Source organism: Molothrus ater, chromosome Z (genome assembly GCF_012460135.2).
Source record: "Molothrus ater isolate BHLD 08-10-18 breed brown headed cowbird chromosome Z, BPBGC_Mater_1.1, whole genome shotgun sequence".
Classification (NCBI taxonomy): Eukaryota; Metazoa; Chordata; class Aves; order Passeriformes; family Icteridae; genus Molothrus; species Molothrus ater.
The window spans coordinates 17,558,716-17,583,616 of record NC_050511.2 but is presented as its reverse complement, the minus strand read 5'-3'; the positions used below and the strand labels follow the sequence as shown (position 1 = coordinate 17,583,616).

At 38.1% G+C, this 24,901-nt stretch overlaps 1 protein-coding gene across 3 annotated transcripts in view; it reads left to right on the top strand.

The window, feature by feature from the left end:
* ANKRD55 (ankyrin repeat domain 55) overlaps positions 1–23,286 on the top strand; it is a 47,411-nt gene extending 24,125 nt beyond the window's left edge. Inside the window, exons 7-12 of one of the 3 annotated variants that reach the window (XM_054517992.1) lie at positions 7,037–7,221; positions 8,858–9,025; positions 10,881–11,545; positions 14,088–14,141; positions 17,019–17,120; positions 22,502–23,286. In XM_054517992.1, the coding sequence (XP_054373967.1) occupies positions 7,037–7,221; positions 8,858–9,025; positions 10,881–11,545; positions 14,088–14,141; positions 17,019–17,120; positions 22,502–22,755 (1,428 nt within the window). In that variant the 3' untranslated portion in view covers positions 22,756–23,286. Of the gene's footprint in view, positions 1–7,036; positions 7,222–8,857; positions 9,026–10,880; positions 11,546–14,087; positions 14,184–17,018; positions 17,121–22,501 lie in introns of those variants that run through there. The other 2 variants (XM_036403831.1, XM_036403832.1) reach the window with 2 other exon arrangements.
* The last annotated feature ends 1,615 nt before the right edge of the window (positions 23,287–24,901 follow it).

The following is a 24,901-nucleotide window of genomic DNA, read 5'->3' as shown; positions in this document are numbered from 1 at the left end:
ATTCTTCTGCAGATTTAAAAAATTACGTCTTTTCCACAGCATGTAAACAGCTCATTTGGAGAAATCAGTCCTTACAACAATGCAATAGCAGGGGAAAGTTGCCAAGTGATTTTAGTCATAGTCATAGTCATTTACACAATAAATCATATGCACTTAGACTCCAAGGGAGAATAAATTCTCAGAGAGACTTAGCCAGTGTTTCATGCAGTGTTTTGTTTGAGCAAAGAGACGGTTAGAGAGGCAGGGACATGTGATAGCCAGAATCATGCCTCCATGACTGCCTTTGTCATTTGGTACTTTTTCCCAACACACATTAAGGCTGCTAAAAGGAAAAATATTTTTAAAATATTTTAAATGCTCTAGCTGTACCAGAGGCAGCAATGCTCTGAGGACCACAGGACTTTCTTGTACAGCAACACATTCTCTTTCCCACAGTGCCACAAAGTCAAGCCAAGCTGTGTCGCTCTGACTCTGCAGAGATACTGTCTCAGTGGCTGTGTAAAGCTGCAGCACTTGGGTTAGGAGAAGACGAATGAGCTTCTCTCTGAGCTGACTAAGTCTCACCAATATATCTACAGTGGTGTCAGAGGAGTTGTTAATTTGTATTGGTTTGCCATCAGAAATACACTCTGTGAAGTGCCTGGGCTGCATTCAGGGATTCTCTGGCACAGTTTCCCTGGCAGGAGGAAAGATGAAGATGGTATTATGACTTGCTTCTTTCCTCATCACAGAGACCAGTTTTCCATGTCCTCTCATGGTAGAGAAACCACAGGGTGCTCTGAATTTTTGCTCACTTCTCCACTGCCAAGTTCAGCCATCTAGCAGCCAGGAAATTAGGTAGAGTGAAGGTGTTTCCATTTCTTAGCTTTGTCTAGTCTTGGGTGCAGAAGTGGGAGGTGCTGGAAGTCCTCGATACATGGCAGGAAGCACCAATGTGTGCAAAACTCTTCAGTAAGCCAAACTGCCAATATAAGGACATTTCCCACAGCACTGTTTGCTGTAGACTAGAAGCAATGTTATGTCTCTGTTTTTGAGTCTGGCATTCTCCATCCTTAAAACAGCAGACACCGCACCTACCACAAGACAGATTTCTGAGAACTGCCTTAATATCTGATTCCAACCTGACTTATCCTCACAGCTGATGCAACATTTATCTTGCTCTGATTCTAGGATGAAGTTCTAAATCATATTACAATAAAAGTAATGATGTGATGCACTGCTCCAGTGTTCTGCCTGTGAATATGAGGAAAATGGCACATCAGTGAAATTAATCACATAAGGGAAAAGAATGTATTGGAAGAATAGTTGAGTTTTTCCAGTATAGCTGTAACTAAACACAGTTTCTGCCAGAATAGTCTTGAGTTAAAGACCAAGGCTTTTCAAGATCCAGTCAAGAGAACCATGTGGAAAATAATGTGGAATGGCTTCTGCTTTTGGTAAATACTGAATTTTAGAATAAAGAAAAAGGTTAAAAAGTTATTTGAAGGGAAAGATGTTTACCAACATAATAGTTTCATCTAGGGTTATAAAGGAAAAAGTCCACAGACAAGTTATTTGTTCAAATTTTGCTGTAGGTTGCTCAAAAATACTTTAAATGGCTCATGTTTCCTTATTTCAGCAAAGAGAAAAAGATTTTTATTTCATTTGCCTGTTTTATTTTCTAATGGTCCTGCTGGTGTTACAGTTGATTTCAGATTCAAGTATTCTATGTGTGTCTGTTTGTGAAGGATAAGAGGAAAGACAAAAGGGATTCTCTAACATAAAACTCAAACAGCACCCAGGGATGGTTTCCAGGAAGGAGCTGGAAGTACTTATGTAAATGTAATTAATTTTGCTTTTTTTGTAAAAGTGAGTTACCTCCCAGAGTAGTGCAATGGTGATAGTATTTGTTCGTTGCTGCAGAAAGGAGGGAAATAATGCTCAAAATCTCAAGCTACTCGGGGGTGGCTTTGGGTTCATAATTGAAAAATCAGAAAATGACAGAATGAAAAAGAGGAAAACACAGGCAGACCTGAAGTTCAATGCTAATGATAAGAAGCAACATCAAGAGGTTCTAGTGGGGACTTTCCTGACAAAGATGGCTATAGATATAGGAAAGCTTTAAACTGCATGCTAATACAAACAGACAGGAAATATAGGAGAACTAATGCGACCTAACCATATAATCTCCAGAGGCATTTACTTGGAAGAAAAGTATTTTATCTGGGTTTCAGGCAACCAGTTAAGTGGTCCATAGCTTGTTCCTCTACCCATACCACCTCATCATTACTGGTAGAAGGCTTAGCAGACTTCTTTCATATGACTCCTCTTTGACAACCCATTATCTAGTTTACTAGAATATTCTGAAGAGGGGAAAAAATAGCCATCTATACAGTGCAGTATAAACAAAAAACAAACTTCTCAATGTTTATGACTGAAAACATGTCAGAATAAAATGTAATGTTATGGTAAAATATTATGTAAGTGACAAGAAAGTTTTTAAGTAAAATTATTGTTCTGCTTATTAGTTGGACATAGAAAGGGCTGAAATGTAAGAACCGTGATTGTAGTAACAATGAGGATAAATTGAGTAGACATAGCTGAAAGAAGTGTCAAAACTAGAAAAATGTCCCAGAGGTTTGGGATTCTCCTCATGGTACTTGATTAGATAGATACTTCCTGAATAATTATTTTCTTATTTGGAAAGCACTCAGAGACACAAGTCTCAGAAGTCTGACTTTCATTAGCCAACTTATAGAAACCAGAGTTGTAATCAAGTGTCAGAGCTAAATATCTGTTAGTGATTTGGCTGTTTGCCATTGTCTGGAGATGATACAAATCTCAGACAAAAATTTGCATAAAGCACAGAGTTTTTCTTACAGGGGCTCAGGGATACAGGCTTTAGGACATTTCTTCTTCATAAATATCCTGGTTTGAGACAAGTCACCCTGGACCAATAAAGTATGTTTAATTGAGATAAGGAATCTAAGGAAGAAAATTTCATTGAGGAGAATCAATAACGGGTGGAAGCAGATAAAAGTGTAAGATGGGACAAAAGTCCTGGGGGAGGAGCAGCGGAGGGGTGGGGAAAAGTCCTGCAAAACTATTTAGAAACAAAAAAGCAAAAACAAATAGCAAAAATGACTGATAACCTCTGAGAACATTTTAATCTCTGCTGTAAAGAATTTGAATACAAAAAGGGAACATGAAATTTAGTGATGCGTACAGTAAGGTTACAAAAACACATGATTTTCCTATGGTAAATTTACCAGACAACATTCTGGTCTAAAAATAGTGCTGCAGTAAATTTACCACAGGAACACTACATTTTTGGTAACCACAGCTCAAAGCTATCAATCACAGAATAAGGGCACTGTAAGCATTTTTGGAGAATTTTGAATGCAATTTCAAAGAGCCAAGAGGAATTTAAAGATAAGGAGGCATTCCTAAGAAGAGAGAACTGGAAAGCCACTGAGCAGTCGCCCAGAAATCTCATGCAGTAGAAAGTTCAAATATTAAGAAATATTCTTGATCACTTAGAAAATGGAAGTAACAATTTGATTGAATTGTTGAAACAAGGCAGAATTTTTATAGCCATCTTCAAAGCAATTACTACTTCGTCAGATAAGAGGCTTCTATATCTAATAAGGTATAGTATGTTTGAATGTCAATTAATCATTTTAATCCCATGTAATAAAACACAAAAATTCTGGAAAAGTGACAAGATAAAACTCATCACATGGCACAGAAGCCTTGCTAAGCATGTGGCAAATACAGTGGTCATTAAAAGTCTAATTCTTTGTTCCTTTCTCATTTGAGCAGTTTAATGCAAGTTTAATCACATGCAAGTTTAATCACATTGAATAACATCAATAACACAATTTTTATACGTACAACTTGCTATAATAGACACAGAACTCTGTCCAAGATGTCCCATAGAGGAATAAGAAGGAGTGATGCCATCAAAATCCACCAGAGACTTGTATCACACATCATATATTCTCTATCAGCCACATTCAAGACAGTTCAAATAATCTTTGGAGGTGAATATCTCATAGACTGTCCAACCAGGGGTGTATCATAAGAATGTTTTTATTTGTTCCATAATGAGGTGTCGAAATACAGAGCACACATATAACCCACAGTGAAAATCAAATTACAGGGACATCAAGTACTTCATGGCTAGGGATGAAATTCAAAATTATTTTGAGAAACTGTAGGAATTAACTGAAGTTAATAAAATAACACTGTATACAGAATTGTGAAAAAATTAAAGGTTTTTGCACAAAATTAAGAGTAATAGACTAGCAGATTACAAAAGTGAGAAGAGTTTAGGTTATGGTGTTGATATAAATCAAACAAACATTATTCTGGGACATATTAACAAAAGTATGGTACTTGTGGGTTGCAGGAAGTCATTTTCAATGTCAGGAGAGAAGCCTCTGCTGGATAATTGTGTTGTTTGGAGTGCCATGGTTGAAAAAAACTGTAGACAAACTGGAAACAGGCCAAAAGCAAGCACCAAGTATGATAAGTGCATTGGAAAACATGACCTGCACAGGGAGGTTGAAATTGTTTGTTTAGTCTAGAAAACAGAAGATTGGTGGGAGACAGAACAGTCTGTAAAAGTATAAAATGCCGGTCAGAGAAGTGGGAAATTTATTATGTGAATGCTAAGAGTTGTGCAAGAACATGGAGGGACTGAAACTGCAGCTGCAGGGTGTGAAATTTGGACTTAGCAAGACAGTGTAAAACCGGAGGAATAGTACAGTCACTAGAGCATAAATACAGAAGTAGTAAGGTACTAATGTAAATAATTTTTTGTATCAAAACTGACTTAGAGAAGGATGATAACAGATAGATATTTATTGTGGTAGTCCTAGAAGTATGCAATAGACCTCTAGATTTAGTTAGCCTTGAATGTGACTAGAGATTTCACTGATGCTAATGATGAAAATATGTAACTGGGAATTATTACCAGTATGGAGGATATTGGTATCTGGCATAAGGACTGGACAATAAAAACAACAGTTATTCATAGGACCTCAGTATTCCTGAACATGAGGATCAACACTCCTCTTTTCACTAGATGTTCAGACAACTATAACTTAATTTGAGCATGGTTAATCAGGATGTTACAAAATGCTGGCCATAGAAAATAAGCTTGGATTACATGATCAAGATTAGACTCTAAATTAAGCAAAGTACATGTAAAACAAAATTCCTGATTTCAGGGGGATATGTTTTGATAAATAAAGGAAATTCTCAGCTGGACTGAATAGTTGTGAGATGAGAATGTTCCAGGGACCTGGAATGTATCCTCTCAATGGTGCAAAATATGACAGGAAGCTGAATCCCAATAGCAGAGAGGAAAAGTGTATGGTAGAGTCTTGAGATAATGGATGTCTACCCATTTTTAAAAGATATATTTAGAATAAGTAGCTATCTTACAAAATAAGATACAAAAGTACAGAGAAGCAAAAGAAATTGTATCTTAAAATCCAGAAAACAAGAATATGATTAAATATTGAATAGAGGCTGGAAGGAAATTACTTTCAGGGATAAGACTTGATATTACTCTTGTTTAATATTTTCATAATATCTTGACACATAATACAGGAGCTTTCTGTTAAAATCTGCCAATAATAAAAAACTGAAAGACAATAACAGGAAGGAATGGGGATATCATACAGGGTTATGGATCACCTTTAAATCTTGAGCAATATAAATGGGACAAAATTGGATAGGATAAAATGTATAAATCAGGCACTTTGGTGTTAGTAACAGAAGGTCCTCCCCAAAACTAGAAACTCTATTCTTGGAAGAAAACTTAAGGAAGTACTGAGGTGTAAAGGGTCATTCCAAAATGACTAGGAGCTTCTAATGGGACGCAGCTGTGAATGAGGAAAATGCTGTTCTATGACATACCAAAAGAGGTATTTCTAACACAATTAAGGAAGAGCAGTGTTGCTGTACAAGATCTGGCAAAAACATCTTTGTATGACTAGTACAATTTTAATCATCTCTCTTCAAGGAAACACAACTAAAACACAATAGGAAATGGGTTACCAGGTTAATGAGAGAAACAGAAAGCATATTTAAAAAAAAAGCTTTAGAAGACCATGATTGCTTAGAGCAGCAAGAGAACAATTCAAAAGAGATGTGATGATTGCCTATAAATACATCTGAAGAACAAGTACCAGTAAGAGGAAAGGAGTATTTAATCCAAATAATAATGCTGGAACAGAAACAAAGGATATAATCAGCCCTGAGTGTGAATAGAATTTAGAGATACAAATTATAAAAACAAAGAAGTTCTTGAACTGTGTTCCTTTGAGAGTAATGGGGGCAAAAGGAACCTAATTGCCTTTAATGGATAAAATTTATAAGAGGAATGATGTAACATAGCTTCAAGTGATTGCAGGGATTGAATTTGATGGTACAGAAAGACCTTTGCAACCTTGTGTTTCTGTTGTTATAAAAAAGTAATGAATTCTTTTGCTCTGTTTCCACTAAGGTAGGATATAAAATGTTCCATTTCATTTGCAGGTTAGAGAACAACGTCGACTTTCTATTAAGACACCAGACACCAGAGCAAACTAGCTAAGAAAGTTTTCAAGAAGCACTTGAACAAATATTTGACATGACTTTTCTAAGTGTACTGAGACAGACTTACAGATATGGGTTGGTTTTCTGAGGTTCCTTTCAGCCCTAAATTTCTATTGAAAAATATAAGCTTGTGTTTCTGGACTCTGGCTTAGCAAAACAGCAAAAATCACAAGTAATTTCTATTAAGCAATTTACACTCTACAACTTCTGGAGATATCTGCAGTGGTTCATTATTTGTTATTTTTCCAGTGTTCAGAGTGTTTTAGAAAATTCAGAAAGTAAGCATAATTCCCAACTGGAGATTGGAAGATTTTGGCTTTCATATCTGGAGATTCTGGTGTGCACACAGAGGAATACCATTACTGTATTTAGCATTCTCTGGCAGAGAAGATGCAGCCTGTTGTGTGCTCCATTGTAAAACACTTTCCTTCTCTGAACTTCCTTCCAGAGTGGCAACAGGATTCTGTGTTCCATCATTCTGGACCACTGGCAGGGACCATCAATAATAAATTGTGATGATGAGAATGGCAAAACATGCATGCACATTGCTGCTGCTGCAGGCTACAGTGATATCATCAGTGAACTGGCTAAAGTCCCAAAGTGCAACCTGCAGGCCCTTGATGTGGATGACAGGTAACCATGGAAACTCTGAAATTGCTGCTCCCTTTCTAATAATCTGAGACCAGCTCTGTCTTGTAATCATGTTTCCTGTTTCACAGGCCATGGCCTAGTAATGCCCTGCACTCCACAGAGAGCTGTGCTTTCTCAGAAACACTGCAAACCAGTCCAGCTCACATGTATTCTACTTAGTACCATAACTGACTAGAAAGAATTATATTTAGCTTTCTATTTGTTCTAGAAAAAGAGCTTATTTCTGTAAGGACTTTGCCACGACTCACCTAAGTTTCTTTCAATTAAAAGTGAACATTCTTTTTAAAACAATACAATAGGATCCTGCAACTTGAAGCCAGGATGCTGCTATTATTTGTATTTAAGAAATGGCAGTGTTCTCTTGTTGTATTTAAGATGAAAATATCATACTCCTACAGGACTAGAGGACCCTCACCTTCCATTCTGAAAATACGTGTGATTTCTTCTGAGATTAAATCTCTATTTCATAAGTTCAGAAGAGTCATCTTTCCTCTTTTTCACCCCACACCTACCTTCCTTGGAATTTTGCTCATAAATATATTTAATGCAAAGAGAACCAGCTGGCTATTCACATTGATTATTCTGCTCAGTGAAGCAAAAGCCAAGGTTTTCTTGGCTTAAGTCTTTAGGTTCTTAAAATAATATCATTCTTCATGGAAAAGTGCAATAAAATGGAACAGAAATAAAATGAACAGGGTTCTGGAGCAGTTTCTAAACATTATTAAAATGTAGTTGAGCAGGCTGTGTTTCTATGGAAAGAAGAGCAAAGGGAGGAGATTGCCTACACTTCAAAGTTCATTAAGACATGAGCACCTATTCCACATGCTCAGATATTTCCACAGAATATATTATACTTGGAGAGGGAAAAGGTAAGCTTTTCTTACAAACACATCTATAAGATTTTCATTCTTTTGTGTTTCTGATTGCACCCAATCTGAAATCACTGGGACTGAAAAGGAATAGAAAGGAAAATTTATATTTTATTTCTTTATTCTTAAACACTTCTTTTGTGATGTTGTCTGTGCTTTCAGGTTTTTCACAAGAGCAATTTGGAAACTGGACAAAAGTTTCTAAATACAAAATGCAGATTTTATGCCAACAACAAAATCAGTTTGATTCTTCTGCAGAGATTCAAAGCAATTATATGTGCTCTGTTCTGTGCCTGTCATAGAACTCAGAAACTGGCAAAGTGGCAGTCTGGTAGATGTGTTCAGTCCTTGTCATTCATCTGGGAGAGGATTCTCTAATTACCCTCATGGAGAGTCCTCTGCCAACCATGGCCAATTGTGCTTGCTTTAAAGATGAGAAGAGTTTGCCCCTATGCAGTGGACTCTGTGAAGGTTTTTTTCAAATTCTAGTCTGAAAACTTTCCTAGTTTCCTAGTCTACAATTCCAGCTGTGGAAGAGATGCTATTGGATAAGGTATAGGCATTCTGCAGCCCCATATCTACTTTATCTGCAACTAAATAAATGCATCTACAGCAGTTGGCTGGAGAATTTCTTAAAACGTATATTATTAATCTGCACAAGTATATCCTGTGCACCCCTTGCTATGTCATTAATAGCTTCGATTGTAAATCTATTCATCTATTTTAATTATACTCTCCCTTTCCTGTAGGACTCCTTTGCACTGGGCTGCAGCAGCAGGGAAAGCTGACTGTGTGCAGACACTGCTGGAACTGGGGATAGACAGCAGCCCTCGAGACATCAATGAAAACACTCCTCTGACATATGCAATATACTGTGGGCACACGGCATGCATCAAGCTGCTGACTCAGGACAGCAGGTAAAAGTAAAGTTCACGTCTTGCTCACATGTTGCCGCTGACTAGAAAACAAATTTGTTGGGTTTTGAATACTCCTGAAGGGTTTGGGCCTTCAGTGGTGTTTCCTTGACCCATAGGCAATACTTGTTTCATTTTCCACCAATGCTGAAACATTACAATCAGTTCTCTTCACAAAGACTCTTCACTGAGGTTGAATACTGCTCTAGCAAGCAGCAGAGGGCTATGAAGAGCAAGTGTGTATAGCTCTTGCTCAGTCACCTTCATGTAGAAAATTTGTATAACAGAATAATTTCAACCCTCAGATAAATGTAACTTCCACTTCTTTGAAATCTCTGCACACTATCTGTGTGCTCATATAATCAGATGGACAGATAGACTGAACACAAAAGCAGATTTTACAGAAAATAAAATAAATCTCAAGTTTTCTTCCTCAGAGTAAGGGTTTGGTAGTATTATTCTAGCCTTCTTTAGTTCTTTACCTTGATGTGTTTTCTTATTCTGAGTTCTTGTCTGTTAAAAAGTATAACAAAAGACTTATTGGTTACAATCTTCCTTTCTTTGTATTCTTCCTTTTTCAGCAGCTAATTGGTTAGCTGTTGTCTAGTTAGTTTCCGTTCTTCTGCTTCAAGTATGCACTTACATTTATCTCACCATTTCTTTGCACTTTCCCCTCCTTCCCTGTCAGAAGTTAGTATTATGCGAGACACAGATAATATTACCTCTCCCTTTTTCCTGCACTCTGTCTATTAGAGAAGGTCAGAAATTAACCAAAATTTCATCTCAAAACCACTAACAGCAATACTGACACCATTTTTGTTTTTGCTTTTTTCTCTTTTATATGTTCTCTGCATTCTTCATATTTTTATTTGTAGCTCTGTAGCCTAGTACAGAGTGGCTAGTTTTCCCAGTAATTTTCCATGGCCTTTCCCTAGGCAGAAAGACAAAATAAATTCCAGAGCTCCAAGTCCCATGGGGAACAAGGCCCCATGCTGTCTTGGTTCTTCCTGGCTACCAAGATTGAGAACAACGCTGTGAGATACATTCTCATGGACAGAGTACAGCTAGTACCAAGAGAGGGGCTCCAGAGAAGGGGCTTGATCTGGGGCGGGGGGGGGAATTCCATCAGCACCCGTCCTCCTAATTGGTGCTTTTTATCAATTATGCTAATTTCCTAAAACTTATAAAAATGCCACCCTTGTGGCAGTGGGCTTTTGTGGACTTCTTTCCATAACTGCTCCTGAAGACCCTCAATAAAGGTCCACTTTTATATTACCTCCCATATTAAAATTATCTTGAGTTTCATTTCTAGTTTGGAAAAGGCAACAACACTAGTGTAGGTAATTATCTTGACCAATCTGAAACTGTGTTGGACCTCTTTAGCACAAGCAAGGCAAGGGAAAGGACAAACGGGAAAGAGGAAAAAGGAAAGGGGAGAGGGACAGTAGGAATGGAGAACTAGTGCCTTTTTTTACAGTGTTTGCAATGACCAGAAAAACCTTTTTCCAAGTATGACATAATACAAATACCTGATTTAAAAGATCACAGCATGTTCTTCTCATTATCATTAGATCTTCACATCTGGTAGATACTGAAGCCACAAAAATGTGTTTGTTTTTTTCCCAGATAGCTGTGCTAAGTTACAATCATTAGGATGATTGTGAGACAATTCACCTATAAGAGTGAATTAACACAGTAGCATTTTCAGTCTTTTAATTACAAATTTGGGATCCTAATTTTCTTGAACCACCCATGCAAATGTATCCGGACAGAATATTCCTTCTTTAATGGAGTAACACACATGGTATTTTCTCATTGTTTGGTAGTATTGACATCACATTTTGTTTTGTATTTCCAGTAGATCTGAGTCTGTTCATCAGTTGCACTCCCAGAACAACAGACTTATAAAGAAAGAAGGACGATTCAGTATTCTGAACCAGATCTTCTCTTGCAAAAAGAAGAAAGATGATCAGAAAACCAGTCACAAGGAGAGAAGCAGGGATCAATATCCTGGAAAAGAGGCCTCAGAAGTAGATGATATCATCACCCGTTTTGATTGCATTATGAATAAAAATTGCAAAGACATTCCAGATGCGTGTAAGACCACCCCTGACTTTGAAAGAAAGAGCACAGACACTAAGTACTTCATAGCAGAAAAGAAGAAATCAGTATGTCAGGGACTCCCACCCATCACCACCCAGAGCTTCCCCCCAATCACTGCAGGCAATTCCTTCCTAACTGCTTCCCAGAGCAAAATGTCAAGCTTCTCCTCCAGCTCCAGTACCCATCATTTTCCATTCAAATCTCAAATGAGTAGGAGTGAGCACAACTTGCTGGACAACAAAGACAGCTGCCAGGCTTTGCTGGATGATCCCTGGAACACAGATTCTAACCAAAGGCTCTCTTACAAAGTCTGTACTAGGACTTCTTCAGACAAACTGATGAATGGCTTAGACTCTGATAGGTCTCACCATGTGCTTTTGTGCCCTCCCTGCCTTCCCTCACTTCCCAGTTCTCCATCAGGTAATTTTTTTCCTTCTCTATATCCTAAATCCTATAATATCTATTCATGTGGCAAATTGAGTCAGAAAAAAAATAGGGATTAATAACATTTCTGTTTTTAAATTTTTTTTCCGTGTCTCCTTTATGTGGCCATCACAGATAGCATGTGGGTGGGACATCAGTTGGAAGCTGAAGAGAATTAGGAGAAATAGGTGATTAAATAGGTCTGATGAGCAAGCAAAAATGCAGGTATCTAGGAAGTATATAAGGCACCTGAGCAATAAGTGCCTCCACGTAATATGTATGTGCTTTGTGAATTGCACATTAACACCCACTACCACACCTGCTGCCTTGTGTCCACATCTAGTCCTGGATGTAGATGTGCAAGGGAATAGTCTTGCCCTCAAATCTCTGGCTGTGCTGAGAGCTGCTTCTGGATCCAGCCAGGTCCAGTGCCATGCTGGACAGCTTTATGCCATGCCCCCTTACCCATATAGTTATATTCTGACTCCAGGCTGCAGTGGCACCCCTTCCCGCCCTGAATACACCCTGAGTGCCAGCTCTTTGGTCTGATGTGCTGTTCTTATGGTTTCTCCAAAGCTGAATTTAGGTTGATAAATTTACAGAGATGGGACAAATGCTTTTATGCTGTGGCCTGGAAGTTGTAATGCAGCAGTAATGAAGCAGAGCATTAGAATTCTAAGGTGAACTTGATACCAGAGTTTGGCTGGATTTGGGATCTAGTATTTTGTTTGACTCACATCCATGTTTAAATGAATCTGCCTGGCTGGCCTGCATTCTGGAGTTTACTTTAACATATCAGTGTCTCCAAATTAATCTCCTTTGGGGCTAGTCCCATGCCAAAATTAAACACATCTAGCATACCTTCCAACCACTGCAATATCTAACTGAAAATGAAGCAAGCAAAAGCAAACCCCAAACTTTCCAGTATACCATTAAAAGGAGTAAAAATTTTACAGTAAGTTAATCTACACTTATCCCAAGAGACATGAGCCCTTACCCTTCAGTGGAAAGAGAAGTGAACAGAAACCCTAAGAAGAGCCCCCACTTAGCTGCATGATAGTGCAAACTGTTCTGAAATCTAAGTGAAGTGAACTACAAAAAAGCAAATCTTTGCACACAGGTCTGACAACTAGAGCAGAGACAGCAATTTCAGAATGACAGGCCATTATACATACATTGTGCAAATAAAGGCTGGAAATAGCTTTTTGGTATAAAAAGAAACTACTTTAAAAGTGCCATTTCCTGGATGCCAGGCCACATTCCTGAAAGCTTAATAGAACTGCTCCAAAGGTGTCACTACTTTTTTACCATGCACTCTTCAGCTGCTCACTCAACCATACGAGCCCCAGCCTCCACATGCCCAGCAATGATTGCTCCTGCACGAATCCTTCTACACTAAATTCTGCAAGGTTCAGCTCACATGTGGAACACACAAATACCTGCAGGGCCACTTTACAGCCTCACTGTAATAGGGTACAGGGAGGCTAAGATATTTGAGATCATTGAACTTGACAGCAGTAGCAGGAATGAGTTCAAGCTGGATAAACCAAACTGCAGGACAGCTATTTCTGGGAAAATTTCCTGTTGGAATTTGATAGACTTGGAATTTATACATTTGATATGGAAGTAACTACCACGTTATTTAAAACGTGATTATAGATTTCTCTTAATATTGTAGTATACTACAGTGCTAAGAAAATGGCTAAATCCTTGTCTACTCTGGACAGAAGGATAGGTGGTTTTCCTAGAAAAAATGTTTTTGTGGAAAACCTATAACAAAAATCTAATTGTTATAATGGGAGCCATCTTTGAATGCCCAAAGGGAAGGTAAGTTATCTTATTACTGACAGTTTGTTATCTCTCTCAGAAAACAAAAAGCCTGAATCTTCTTTAAGTCCAGTTTTCTTTGTACCAACTCCATTTTAAAATTTAATACCATTTTCCAATAATGAAATTATGCCTGTAGCTGGCAAAAAGGACCTTCCCCTGAAACATGAATTAAAATCCTCTAAGGAGGAAGAGAGTGTCTGACAGGAATGCATTGCACAACACAGATATTGTCTCACATTTCTTCGTGATAAAAAGATCTGCTTATCTCTCTTCATGCCTAGTGTGTGGTTTAAATCTGTCTGCCCCTGTAATTAAAGCCACCTGACTTTCTGTGAATTAGAACTGCATTTACTGTATGAGCTCCAGGGCTTCCAGGTCTCCAGTGTGCTGTGCCTGCAGGACTTACAGGGATCAGCAGCAAAGTCTGGTTCCAGCCCAGCCCAGCCCAGCCCAGCCAGCAAGGCTGTGCAGGCAGCCCTCTCTCTGAGGAAAAATATCTTTTGTTGGGTTTTGTTGGTTTATTGTTGGTTTTGGGGTTTTTTTTGGGTTTGGGTGTAGTTTAGTTTAGTTTTGTTTTGTTGTTTTGTTTTGTTTTGTTTGGCTTGGGGGTTTTTTGGGGGGTTTTTTGGTTGGTTTGTTTTTTTGATTTTTTGTGGGTTTTTTGTTGTTTGGTTGGTTTTTTTTAATTGATTTTTCTTTCTTTCTGCAGGAGACTTAGCTGAGGGGGGAAAAAACAACATCCGGTTTTGGAAGATACTGAAATGTTAATACTTCATTTCTCAATTCATGACTGGGGGGACTACATGTAATTTCCTAATCACTGAATATCTAGGCCAGGATTATGGGTATCAATAATCTAAGAAAATGCAATTTTAAAATTATTTTCTCTGTTGACACGGAATGTTGATTGTCTTGCATGACCATGTCTATTGTCAAAGTCAAAGCTAATTTTTGTGCTCACTTGCTACAAAGGCAGCTGGCACATACATGTGTCAAAGCCTTTGGAGGTTTTTTGTTCTATTATCTGTACTCCTGGGAATGAAAGATGAGTCAATCTACTAGCTGAGCATTAACACTCACACAAAGAGGAGAGGTTGCTGTGTGTAGCAATGAGAATTACCTTACTACTGTGCCATTGGTTTCTCTCAGAATTACTGCCCTCCACTGAGAAGAGCAAAGCCAATCTATACTAAAAACTGTCAAAATCCATGAAAGTTTGCCACCCACAGTACTGAGCTAGCATCAAAAATCTGAAGCATTTACTTATGAGCTTTGCAATCATCTCTTTTTGCAAAATGTACTCCCATCTACATTCTACAGGGAAAAATAGTGGAAGTAGAGAATTCCAAGTGATATGGGTAACAGGAAGCCTGTCACAAGTATAAGACAGCTCTGAGACCCCTATCACCCACTTGTCTTTTGGGTTACTAAATTTCCAGATGTAAGATGATACTTTATTACAGATTTTATTACAGTACCTTCTGTTTGCTTGAAAAGGTTATGTAAAAAATGGGCTATTATTAAGTTTATGATGGTATAAGCAGTATGGTACTGTTCAACAAGAAGCATTTTTTGTCTAGGAAAGCAGAGCAAAGCTTATCAGTGTGGCTGTCACTTTCTCAAATTTAAGAACCAACTTACTCTGAGACATTCATCATAACATTAACAACTTACACACAAAATACATTACTATGTGGTTCACCTTCCTAAATGCAAGGAAAAATTAAAGAAAAAAAATACAGTCTCTAAAAAGACCCAAATGTAGTCCTAACTTTTATAAGAACGAAATTGGGTTTCTTCCATTTATTCAAAAATAATTGCAATCATAAATGTGTTCTTGGGGACAGCAAAGATGATGTCTCAGAGAGAAAAAAACTATTTTCCCAGATGTTATGTGAAATGGATAGAAAGGAAAAGTAAAAGAAAACTTCCACTTGATGCCAAAACTTTTAACAAGGATTCTTTTCCAAGCATTCATATAATCCTTGCAAACATGATTATGTTTTATACCATTATTTTGCTGACAGATATCCCATTTATGAAATGAACATATCTCTTGATAGCAACAACAACCTCCCATCATCAAAGCCATAATGGTACATACACAATAAGCTATTAGTTCTCAGCATAAGCATCACAGAAACCAATATAACTTGAATTGCTCTAATGAGAGCACCAAACGATTCTCTGCTATATTGGAATTGATATATTTAGTCCTTTGTGCAAAGTGGATGCAAGGTCTATAGAAGAAATTTACCAACTAGACACTAGAGATATTAAAAAGTAAGACACAGGGAAACCAGACTGAAGCCTATTTCTGTTAAGCAGAGATTCTTCATGCAAGATTCTTCATGCTTTAGCTCAAACACATCAGCTTAACCACAGGATCCAGCAGACTGACCCAATGTCTATCAACTGTTGTGGCTTTTAGACCAGAGCCTTGCTCCGGGCTGGGCTTGCACTGTAACATGGTGGCTTGCCTGACCAACACCACAGTAACTCCTTTCACACAGAATCTGTGTGACAGCTACTTCTGTGCACATTTAGAAAATTTTTAGAAAACTGTTTTCCTACAGCTTTATCTTGGACAGCCCAACAACACATAGGTATTTTCAAGTACCAGCTGCAAAGCCAGAAAGGCAATTAATGTCATTCCTTCTCTTCCTCCTGCTTAGGATATCCTGCTTCATCCACCCCATGTCTCCCCTTGTCCCTGTGTGCTGACAGAGCATATGCCTGCTCTTCAATGAGCTGTGTTGCAAAGCCATGCTGGATGAGCAGCTGCTTGCCAAGACATCTTATTACATGGCTCATCACAGACTTGGTGATAACATGAAAAATAATTTGAGGGACTCAAGTATCACAGAATAAGATCAGCTCAGGAAAAAGGATCTGGTAAAAATGTTGACTTGGTGCTTGAGTTTCTATTTTTTTCAGTATTAGACGTGTCCTTTATGCAATGAAATGCATTACATCATCTAACTTACTGTCTTTTTTAATAGTATTAGACCTAAGCTAACTTTAATCTTAAATAATGACATGCCAGAATTAACCAACCATTCCTTTTTCAGTATATACTCTTCTTGATGGAAATGATACTGCCATGAACATGGTTTAATAAGGATCAGTATAGCCTTCTATCAGTTATGATATGCTTTCATCTGAAAAAAAACCCTCTCGAAGCTCATCTTTACTGCTAATAGCTTTCAATGTCATTTTCCAACCAGCAGTTGAACTCTGGTTTTGTTTTAATACTTATAAAGGCTGAGACCCTATCAGGACATTTTGAAAACTAAGGCTTCAATTTTGAAATCAAATCATCTATTTGAATAATTTTACAGATTTAGATTCCAAAGATTCTTACAGAGACCTAGCTAATAAACTGTGCCCATTTTAAGACCTAAAGCTATATTATATGAGAGGAAACTATAAGTGTATATGTGAAGGTTGTACTAAATCAATCAGTCCTTTTTGTGAGTGTAAAGTGAACTACGCAACAGCTTCTTTTTTTTCAGTCAGTGGTTTCTTGTTATTACATATTTCTGAGAAGTACTAAGTTTTCTTTTCTGGAAGCCAGAAATGCACAGTGCACCACACTAGTTACAATTATTTCCATAATAATTTTATTTTTCTTTCACAGGTAGAAGTTTTCGACAGATGTCCATAGACCAACACAAAATGAAAAATGTTATTCCTGTACAGAACAGCCTAGCTCCAATACCCAACCACAGTGCTCACAAAAGTAAGTACAGACAAGTGTCAGTTACTGTATCACTCTGCGTGCCTCCATCAGTAGTGTCTGAGTGCTTGAGAGGGGTTTCATGTTTGTTTTTCACTGTATCATGGAATGGCTGAGGTAGGAAGACACGTTTGGAGACTGTCTGTCCATCCTCATGTCCACAGAGAAGTCACCTACAGCACATTGCCTAGGATCACACCAGTTTTGTTTTAAATATCTCTGAGAATGGAGATTGAGACCGCACACTTTATCTGTGTCATCTCTCAGTGTTTGACTACCCTCAGAGAAAAAAGTTTCTTAGTACTTATTTGTGGCCATTGATTCTTTTCCTTCCATAGGCCTCCACTGAGAAGAGTCTGTCTCCTTCTCCATTACTCCACACAATCAAACATTTATACATATTGACAAGATCCTTTGAGCTGCCTTCTCTTCTTGAACAGCCCCAGCTCTGTCAGTCTCCCTTTTAAGGCTGACACTCCAACCCTTTAGTCATCTTCATTGCCCTCCATCGGATTTGTTTCAGGATGTCCCCCTCCCTCTGTACACTGGGAGCCTCAGAACTGGACTCAGAACTCCAGATGTGCCTCACCCAAGCTGAGTAGAGGGGAAGAATCACTTGTCACAACCTGCTGGCAGTGCTCTTCCTGAAATACAGCCATGGATGCTGTTGGCTGTATTTCTGCATGGGCACATTGTTGGCTCATGTTCAGCATGGAGAAGCAGTGGTCCCAAAGAGCAGGAGAGTTTCACCCCAGTTCCAGAGTCCCAGCAGAGTGTCAAGACTGGGATTGTTCCAGGCTGTAGTTTTCTTCATACACGGACATCAGCCCTACTCCCAGCAGTGTCCTAACCTCACATTCTTGTGCTCCACAAAGCACAAATCTCCATTCGATACTGGATGAGGATTTACAGTTTTCTGACTGTCATCCTGTGGATCATCCAGGTCCAAAAACATTCAGATCTAAATTTAAGATTCTCTGCCACTTATAATCTGAATGTCAGAAGCAATTCTGCAGTGATTACAATATTGCTAGAAAAGAGGCAGAGGCAGCCTTACAGGGACCATCAGATTGGGTGGGGATATACAGAATCCTGTGCTGCTGCTGTTTTCTACATGAGACAGGAAGAAGAAAAGGTGTTTGAATTACTGAGGTGGTATTCTCTGTCTGCTCAGAAGAAAGAAAATAATTTAATTGCTTTTGATTGCTTTTAAAGCCCTAGGTCCAAGCATTCTGGTTTTTAGGCTTTCTACTCCTGTTCTCTGTGTCTTCTAGTTAAATCATAGTTGTAAGCAAAATCCTTAAAAAATCTTTCCTAATAATTGTTGTTCTTGCACTAATTCATACAAGTGGTCAAGAATTTAGTTCTAGTCTCATGCCAAAAACTGTTTTACAAATAAGATACAATTGTCACAATTAAGAATCATGGCTTTTTTAACTAACACAGCACATTTATCCAGGTGCCATTACTGCTTGAACATTAGTTGAAGCCAGTAACAAAAAAGCAAAATTATTTGCAAAATAGACTTTATTTCTTGTTAACACAAATGACGTATTTGCTGATGAAGCTTTCTAAATTACTGTTTCAGAGTCTCATCTCAGTATGAGATTTCACACTCATCTTCCATCCAGCCCTAAAAGTATTATTCTTTTGGACATAGCCTTTATCCAGGTAAAGTGCTCCAGCAACAAAGTATGAATACAAATATTTGTGTTTTCTCTAGTATTTTTAATAACACAAGACGTGTGTTAAAAATACACTAAGGAAAAAAAGAAAAAAAAAAAAAAAAAAACGCTACCAAGAAGTTGGAACAATAAAATAAGCAAAAACTAGAATGAGAACCGAAACTACTCAGAAATAGAGAAAGAAGAAGTATCTCCCCCCAAAAAGGAAGGGCAATGAAAAAAGAAGGAAGAACTTATTAAATCTCTCAATAAAATGTTTTAAAATATACATTAGAAAGAGGAAAATAGGAATGAAACAGTAGCCTGGGAAGAGTACTTGAGTGGTTTTAAACAATAAATTCTCACCCTTCAGGTATTCCCAGGGCCAGAGATCCCTCACATGACTTATTGAGTAGCCTCAGTACAGACTGCATCTCCTATTCTGCAGGCTGCTGCTTCATCCCCCACACATCTTTCTATCTCATCATGCAACACTTCCAACAACCCCTGGAAAACAGACTGTCACACACTCCCCACAAAATGCCAGAATAAATCTTCAAACAAATATGGAACTTCTAGAGAACTCTCTGCTGCTCTCACTTCTTCATGTAGTTAAGAAGGTCAGATATTTCTGGAAGCATCAGAGGAGACAACATGTGTCTGATATACAAAAAGGTGACATTATTAATTGCTGGGAAAAAAACCACCACAACAACAAATTCAAAAAACAAACTTAAAATCTGTTTCTACAGGTCATTTAACAGTATTTTCTGGAGATCTGTGGGGTATTTTTTGCCATTATTCATTGTGATTTTATGTTTCTTCTTTCCCAAGTTAACAGCAAAACATTCCACAAAGCACCCACACCACTGCAGAAGGCCACGGTTGTCCACTGCGTGGAAGGGAGGGGAGTCTAAGACCCATTCTTCTGTTGGACTCCATATTCCTTGGGCAATGCCTTTCTGACAGCTGTGACAGTATTCACAGGGTTTCTTGGATGAGGGAAGAGATGAGAATGTTGACTCCATGTTTCAGAAGGCTTGATTTATTATTTTATGATATATATATTACATTATAACTATACTAGAAAAGAATAGAAGGAAAAGTTTCCTCTCAGAAGGCTAGCTAAGCCAAGAATAGAATAGAATGAATAACAAAGGTCTGTGGTTCGGACAGAGAGTCCAAGCTAACTGGGCTGTGGTTGGCCATTAATTGTAAACATCCAAGACGGGCCAATCACCTGTTGCATTCCACAGCAGCAGATAACCATTGTTTACATTTTGTTGCTGAAACGTCTCAGCTTCTCAGCAGGAAAAAATCCTAAGAAAAGGATTTTCATAAAAAGATGTCTGCAACAGACAGCCTTGGTTTTGCCTCTGCAGTTTGTAATAGCAGCCACTCCAGAGTCTCTGCTGAGTGGGAAAGGCTTCCTGAACCAGTAGCTCCTGCTGTTCAGGTCTTTGGTGACCAACTCTGCCCTCTGTGTGATCATTAATGGTGCTTTTCCTGAGTGTAGCTCCTGGGGCCTTAAGGGCTCTGCCTCCCACAGATGCCAGCTCTGGGTCCAGGCTCGTGTGTTTCAGTACATTTACTAATACTAGTCATTTTCTGCATTGTTTCAGAGCCATCCATGTACCAGCCCTGAAATCCTAAATTGAATATCCCAAACTGAGCACAGTATGTGGGACAGTGTGGAAGGCACTGGTGTTTGGATTCTTTGAATGAGCATGAGTTTGTGATGGCTGCTCTGTCATGGGGGTGAAGTTAAGCTACAGTGGTTTTGGCCTACTTAAGTCTATCATTTAAAGTTTTTCATGATGTACATAAAGCACATAAAGCTTTATAGATATTTTTCACACAGATGTGAACTTTGAATATATTAACATATGACTATGTTCCAAAGAGGGACACAAGTGAGCCTCTCAACATTTGCTGAATCCTCACCAAAATTTCAGTGAACTCAAAGTATTCTAACATGTGCCAGAAAACAAATGGGCTCATTTATTGTATATAGCCCTCCCAGACTCACACAAATTCAGTACCAACTAAAGCAAAATATTAATGGTTTGGGTGTTTTTCACGGAAAGGAGAAGTGATTTACTGAATTTCTGAACATGAATGAATCTTAAATATGACCAATGAATTACAGTACACTGCTGGAGGCCAGGCAGTTGTAGTAAACACTGTCTGCTCAGGTAATCACAACTTGAATAGTAATTGAAATTAGCTTAAAAAGAAAAGAATCTACCAAGTTTCTAAATCCTCTCTATAAAGATCCTGCTTTGCCCTAAATCCATACCTGGTAAGCTTTAGAAAAGTAGTGCTCCTGAAAAATAAATAATCAATTATTAAATTAGTATAAGGTGCATGCCACAGGGGATTATGACAAGAACTTTAGCCTCTTTTGTACCATGTGTATAGTTAAGATAGATAGATAGATAGATAGATAGATAGATAGATAGATAGATAGATAGATAGATAGATAGATAGATAGATAGATGGACAAATATATGCAGTGAGGACCCACTGCCGACATTAGAGAGGTAACATTTATTTTCAGTGGGGCAAATTAAATGAAGCACAAAATTTCCAGCTAGAGCACTGAAGAGGAAAGTGTTAATAGCCTTTCAGATAATTCATCACAAATACACAGATGGAAGGAAATCACAAATGCAATGAGAATGCAACCAAAAAAAAAATAATGTAAAAAATTGCAAGAGTCTGTTGCCAAAACAGAGATGATAGCTCCAGAATGAACTCTTTATATGGTTAAACTATAAAAAACAAAACTGTTTGTATGCAAAGAATTTGTGAATAATATTGAGATCAAATGAAAAGAAGCTAATGCAGTTCACAATAAATTGACAGCATAGAAAAGTAGGTCTACAATTATGGTTTTGAATTCTCCTTTTAAAAAATCAGGGAATTAGTGAGTTGTCTGAATGAAGGAGCCTGATGATTTCAATTTAAAGAAAATACAGAACTATATTAGCTTTGAAGCACAAACAATGTTGTGCTGATGACTGATGACTATGAGTTGGAAATTAGGGAATATCTAAAGCCACAGTTTCTTACAGGACAACAACAGAGATACATAATGGGTGTGCCTCTCAAGTGCTTTGGTGTGTCTTGGTGTGCTACAGGGTCACGGGCTACTTTTGTGGCCCTTGTATAGCAGAGCATGTGTGGATTTGTGTTTACGATCGACTGTGCCTAGAGGAACCCAGACACAACATCTCACATTCTTCCATTTCATCTTCTTTAGATTTTGATGAGCATTTACCTTCAGCAATAGAGCATTTTTGTTAGAAATAATATGTTCCCATGGAACACTTCTGTTACAGTCAGTCTGTGATTTCTAATGAAAAAATATATTGTGAAAATTTCTCAAACGGACCAAGTCTCCTCCAGACAAATGACGAGTTCTCTGCTTATCAAAAGTAAATTTTTGAACTTTTCAAGACTTACTGGTCACTAAATTGAAAGTAAATCACTTAACACTGGAGTTGTTTCCTTCAGATGAAGATAACCCTTGCCAGGCTTATCTTCATCTGAATACAAAAATACAATATTTTATTAGTATTTTGATCACATTTTTCAAGTACAGGCTTGAGTACACACAGTAAGAGACAACAGTTCAAAGGAAGTTGCAAAATCATTTGTAAAAATGCCGTGCTTTTCACTTTCTGTGCACTTTCTCTTTTTTCCTATTTCCTCTAGTTCAGCTGCCATCTCAGGATGCTAAGAAGTTTAAGTCCCTACGGACTGGTGCAGTTATTCTCCCACCAGCTCCAGTCTCCAGATCTCCAAAAACAGGACATTCTCAGAGTCAGATCCTCTATTCTCTCCTGCCTGGTCTATCAGGAGAGCATCTAAAACCAAGCTGTGTCCTACCTGCTATCCCAAACCAGAAGAAATCTAATCCTGAAGAGGAGCTTGAGAAATCAGTTGCCAAATCAGATGCTGAAAATTAATTCATTGCAGTGGCCTAAATTAGTTGAAATATGTCCAAGTGGCTGTTTAAAAGATAACTTTACAGTTACTGTTTAAAAAATAACTTTACAGTTAAATCTCATTAATTTGCACTAATGATACTGTTGTGATCTGGAGCATAACAAAAACCAAGATAAGGTAGCACATAACAAAAGCTGCACTGTGTGTGTGTGTGTGTATATATATCTATAGGCATTTGCATTATAGTTTTCATTTATGATGAAATTACTTAATCAACATCTAATGTGTAGTAAATTTATTTTGTGAATGGAACCCACCCTCATAACATGATTTTGTTGCAGCAATGTGCTGTTAAGCCTTTCATAGAAAAAAGGAACAAAGACTAAGGCTTTCTGCATGATTTGAAAGTTGAAACTAGGGAAACAAATGGACAGGGCTTCTCTGTAATTTGTAAATGCAAAGGTGCTGATTCTGATGCCGTGTGCCATAAAAAGAATCTCATCAAGATTGAGAAAATAAACTCAAAATAAAAGGCAGCTTTAACAATTGAAGTCTTTTGTCTCTTTGTTTTTCACACATTTTCTAAATTGTAATTTTGTGTGTTTTGTGAATTCAGCAAGTTAAAAAAGTACAATGAAACACTAATTACTGTGGAACAGACAGACCTTTTGCATGTACTGTTCAAAACTGTTCATTTCACAGACAGATTTAATTCTCCATACTCCTCAGTGACAAAAATGCAATTGTGTACTGTTATCTTTATAAAACAAGGGTTGCACAGTCCTGAGTTTTAGGCATTGTTTCACTTTGATCACTGAACTGGAGGAAATTTTAATTAGACTGCTGTTCAGTCAAGAACCTTTACGAGTGGTATAAGCCTTTAACTAAACATTGCACAAGACTGTCCTTTCCTAGAAGCTAACAAAGACGCCAGCGTTTGCTTGCTTCAGGGTTCTTATCTAAATCTTGCTGCAATTGCTTTAGAGGCTTCTCCGCTTCTGATTATAGAGGGGCTGTGGGCTGGGGGAGGTTGCCCCTTTTTGTCACACTTCTGTATCACCACTTCTAGTAAGCTGGTCCAAAATTAGCTCTACATCAGCAGCTCATTCAGCAAGGACATGGCACTTCTGCTTATCTCTAGATAAATGTCTTATTAGCTGTACAAACATTTATTTTGCTGTGTCACAGTAAAAGACAAACCTGACATGAAGAAGAAGATAATCATGTTCCAGCAGCTGCAGTTTCCAATTTCCTTGCGCTAACGACTGTAAACAGGATGGCTGGTGGCTGTCACAGACAGTCCCAGAAAGAAAAAAGCAGAGCACAACAACAGCTGCTCTGATGCAACACAGGGAAGAGAGAACTTTTGCACGCAAATAAAATGATCTTTTATTTTTAAACATCTTATCCAAATGTCAGGGTATAAAGCTCTAATTCAACAAGTGATATAAACATCTAGCTTCTTGATGCAAACCATAAGATTAAAAAGCTCATGTGCTTGGACCTTCCAGACAACCTACTCCCTGAGGCTAGATGCAAAAACACTGCATGACAGATGCATGCACTTTTAAAGGAAAAATCAATTCTGGCATGCTCTGTCTTTCTTTGCACCTGAGCCATCCTGTTCAGGCCAGCCTCACTGAAAGGTCCAGAATTTCTCCTGCAGTATAGCAGACTGGTATTTGCTCCACGAGATCAATGGCTTAGCTGCTCTCTCTGCTCTACAGAACCCCTGACCTTTTCTGCTTGAAATTCCACCTTTGCAAATCCCAAAATCTCTGTTCTGACTTATGCCACTTTGTACCTGTGTGGCCTCACACAATAGACAAAGGGTTCATAAGTTATTTCCTAGAAACATTAAAGCTTCGGTGCAGACTTTATGCCATACTTGCTAAAAAGAAAATGGTTTTGGTTTGCACAGATTGCACAGATTGCACAGGTTGTACAGATTGCACAGAAGAGAAAGGGAATCTAATTCCTACAGCTCTGGCCATAACAAGAATGAGGTTTGTCTTCACAGAATGAAAACCTAAAGTAACCATTCTGGCAAAGATTAATTATCTTTAGTTCAGCAAACTGATTGGGAATGGGTACAGCATGTGGAAGTGAGGAAAGACCAAATGGCACAACAAGGAAATCCCAGTGAGGTCAAACATTTGTAACTCT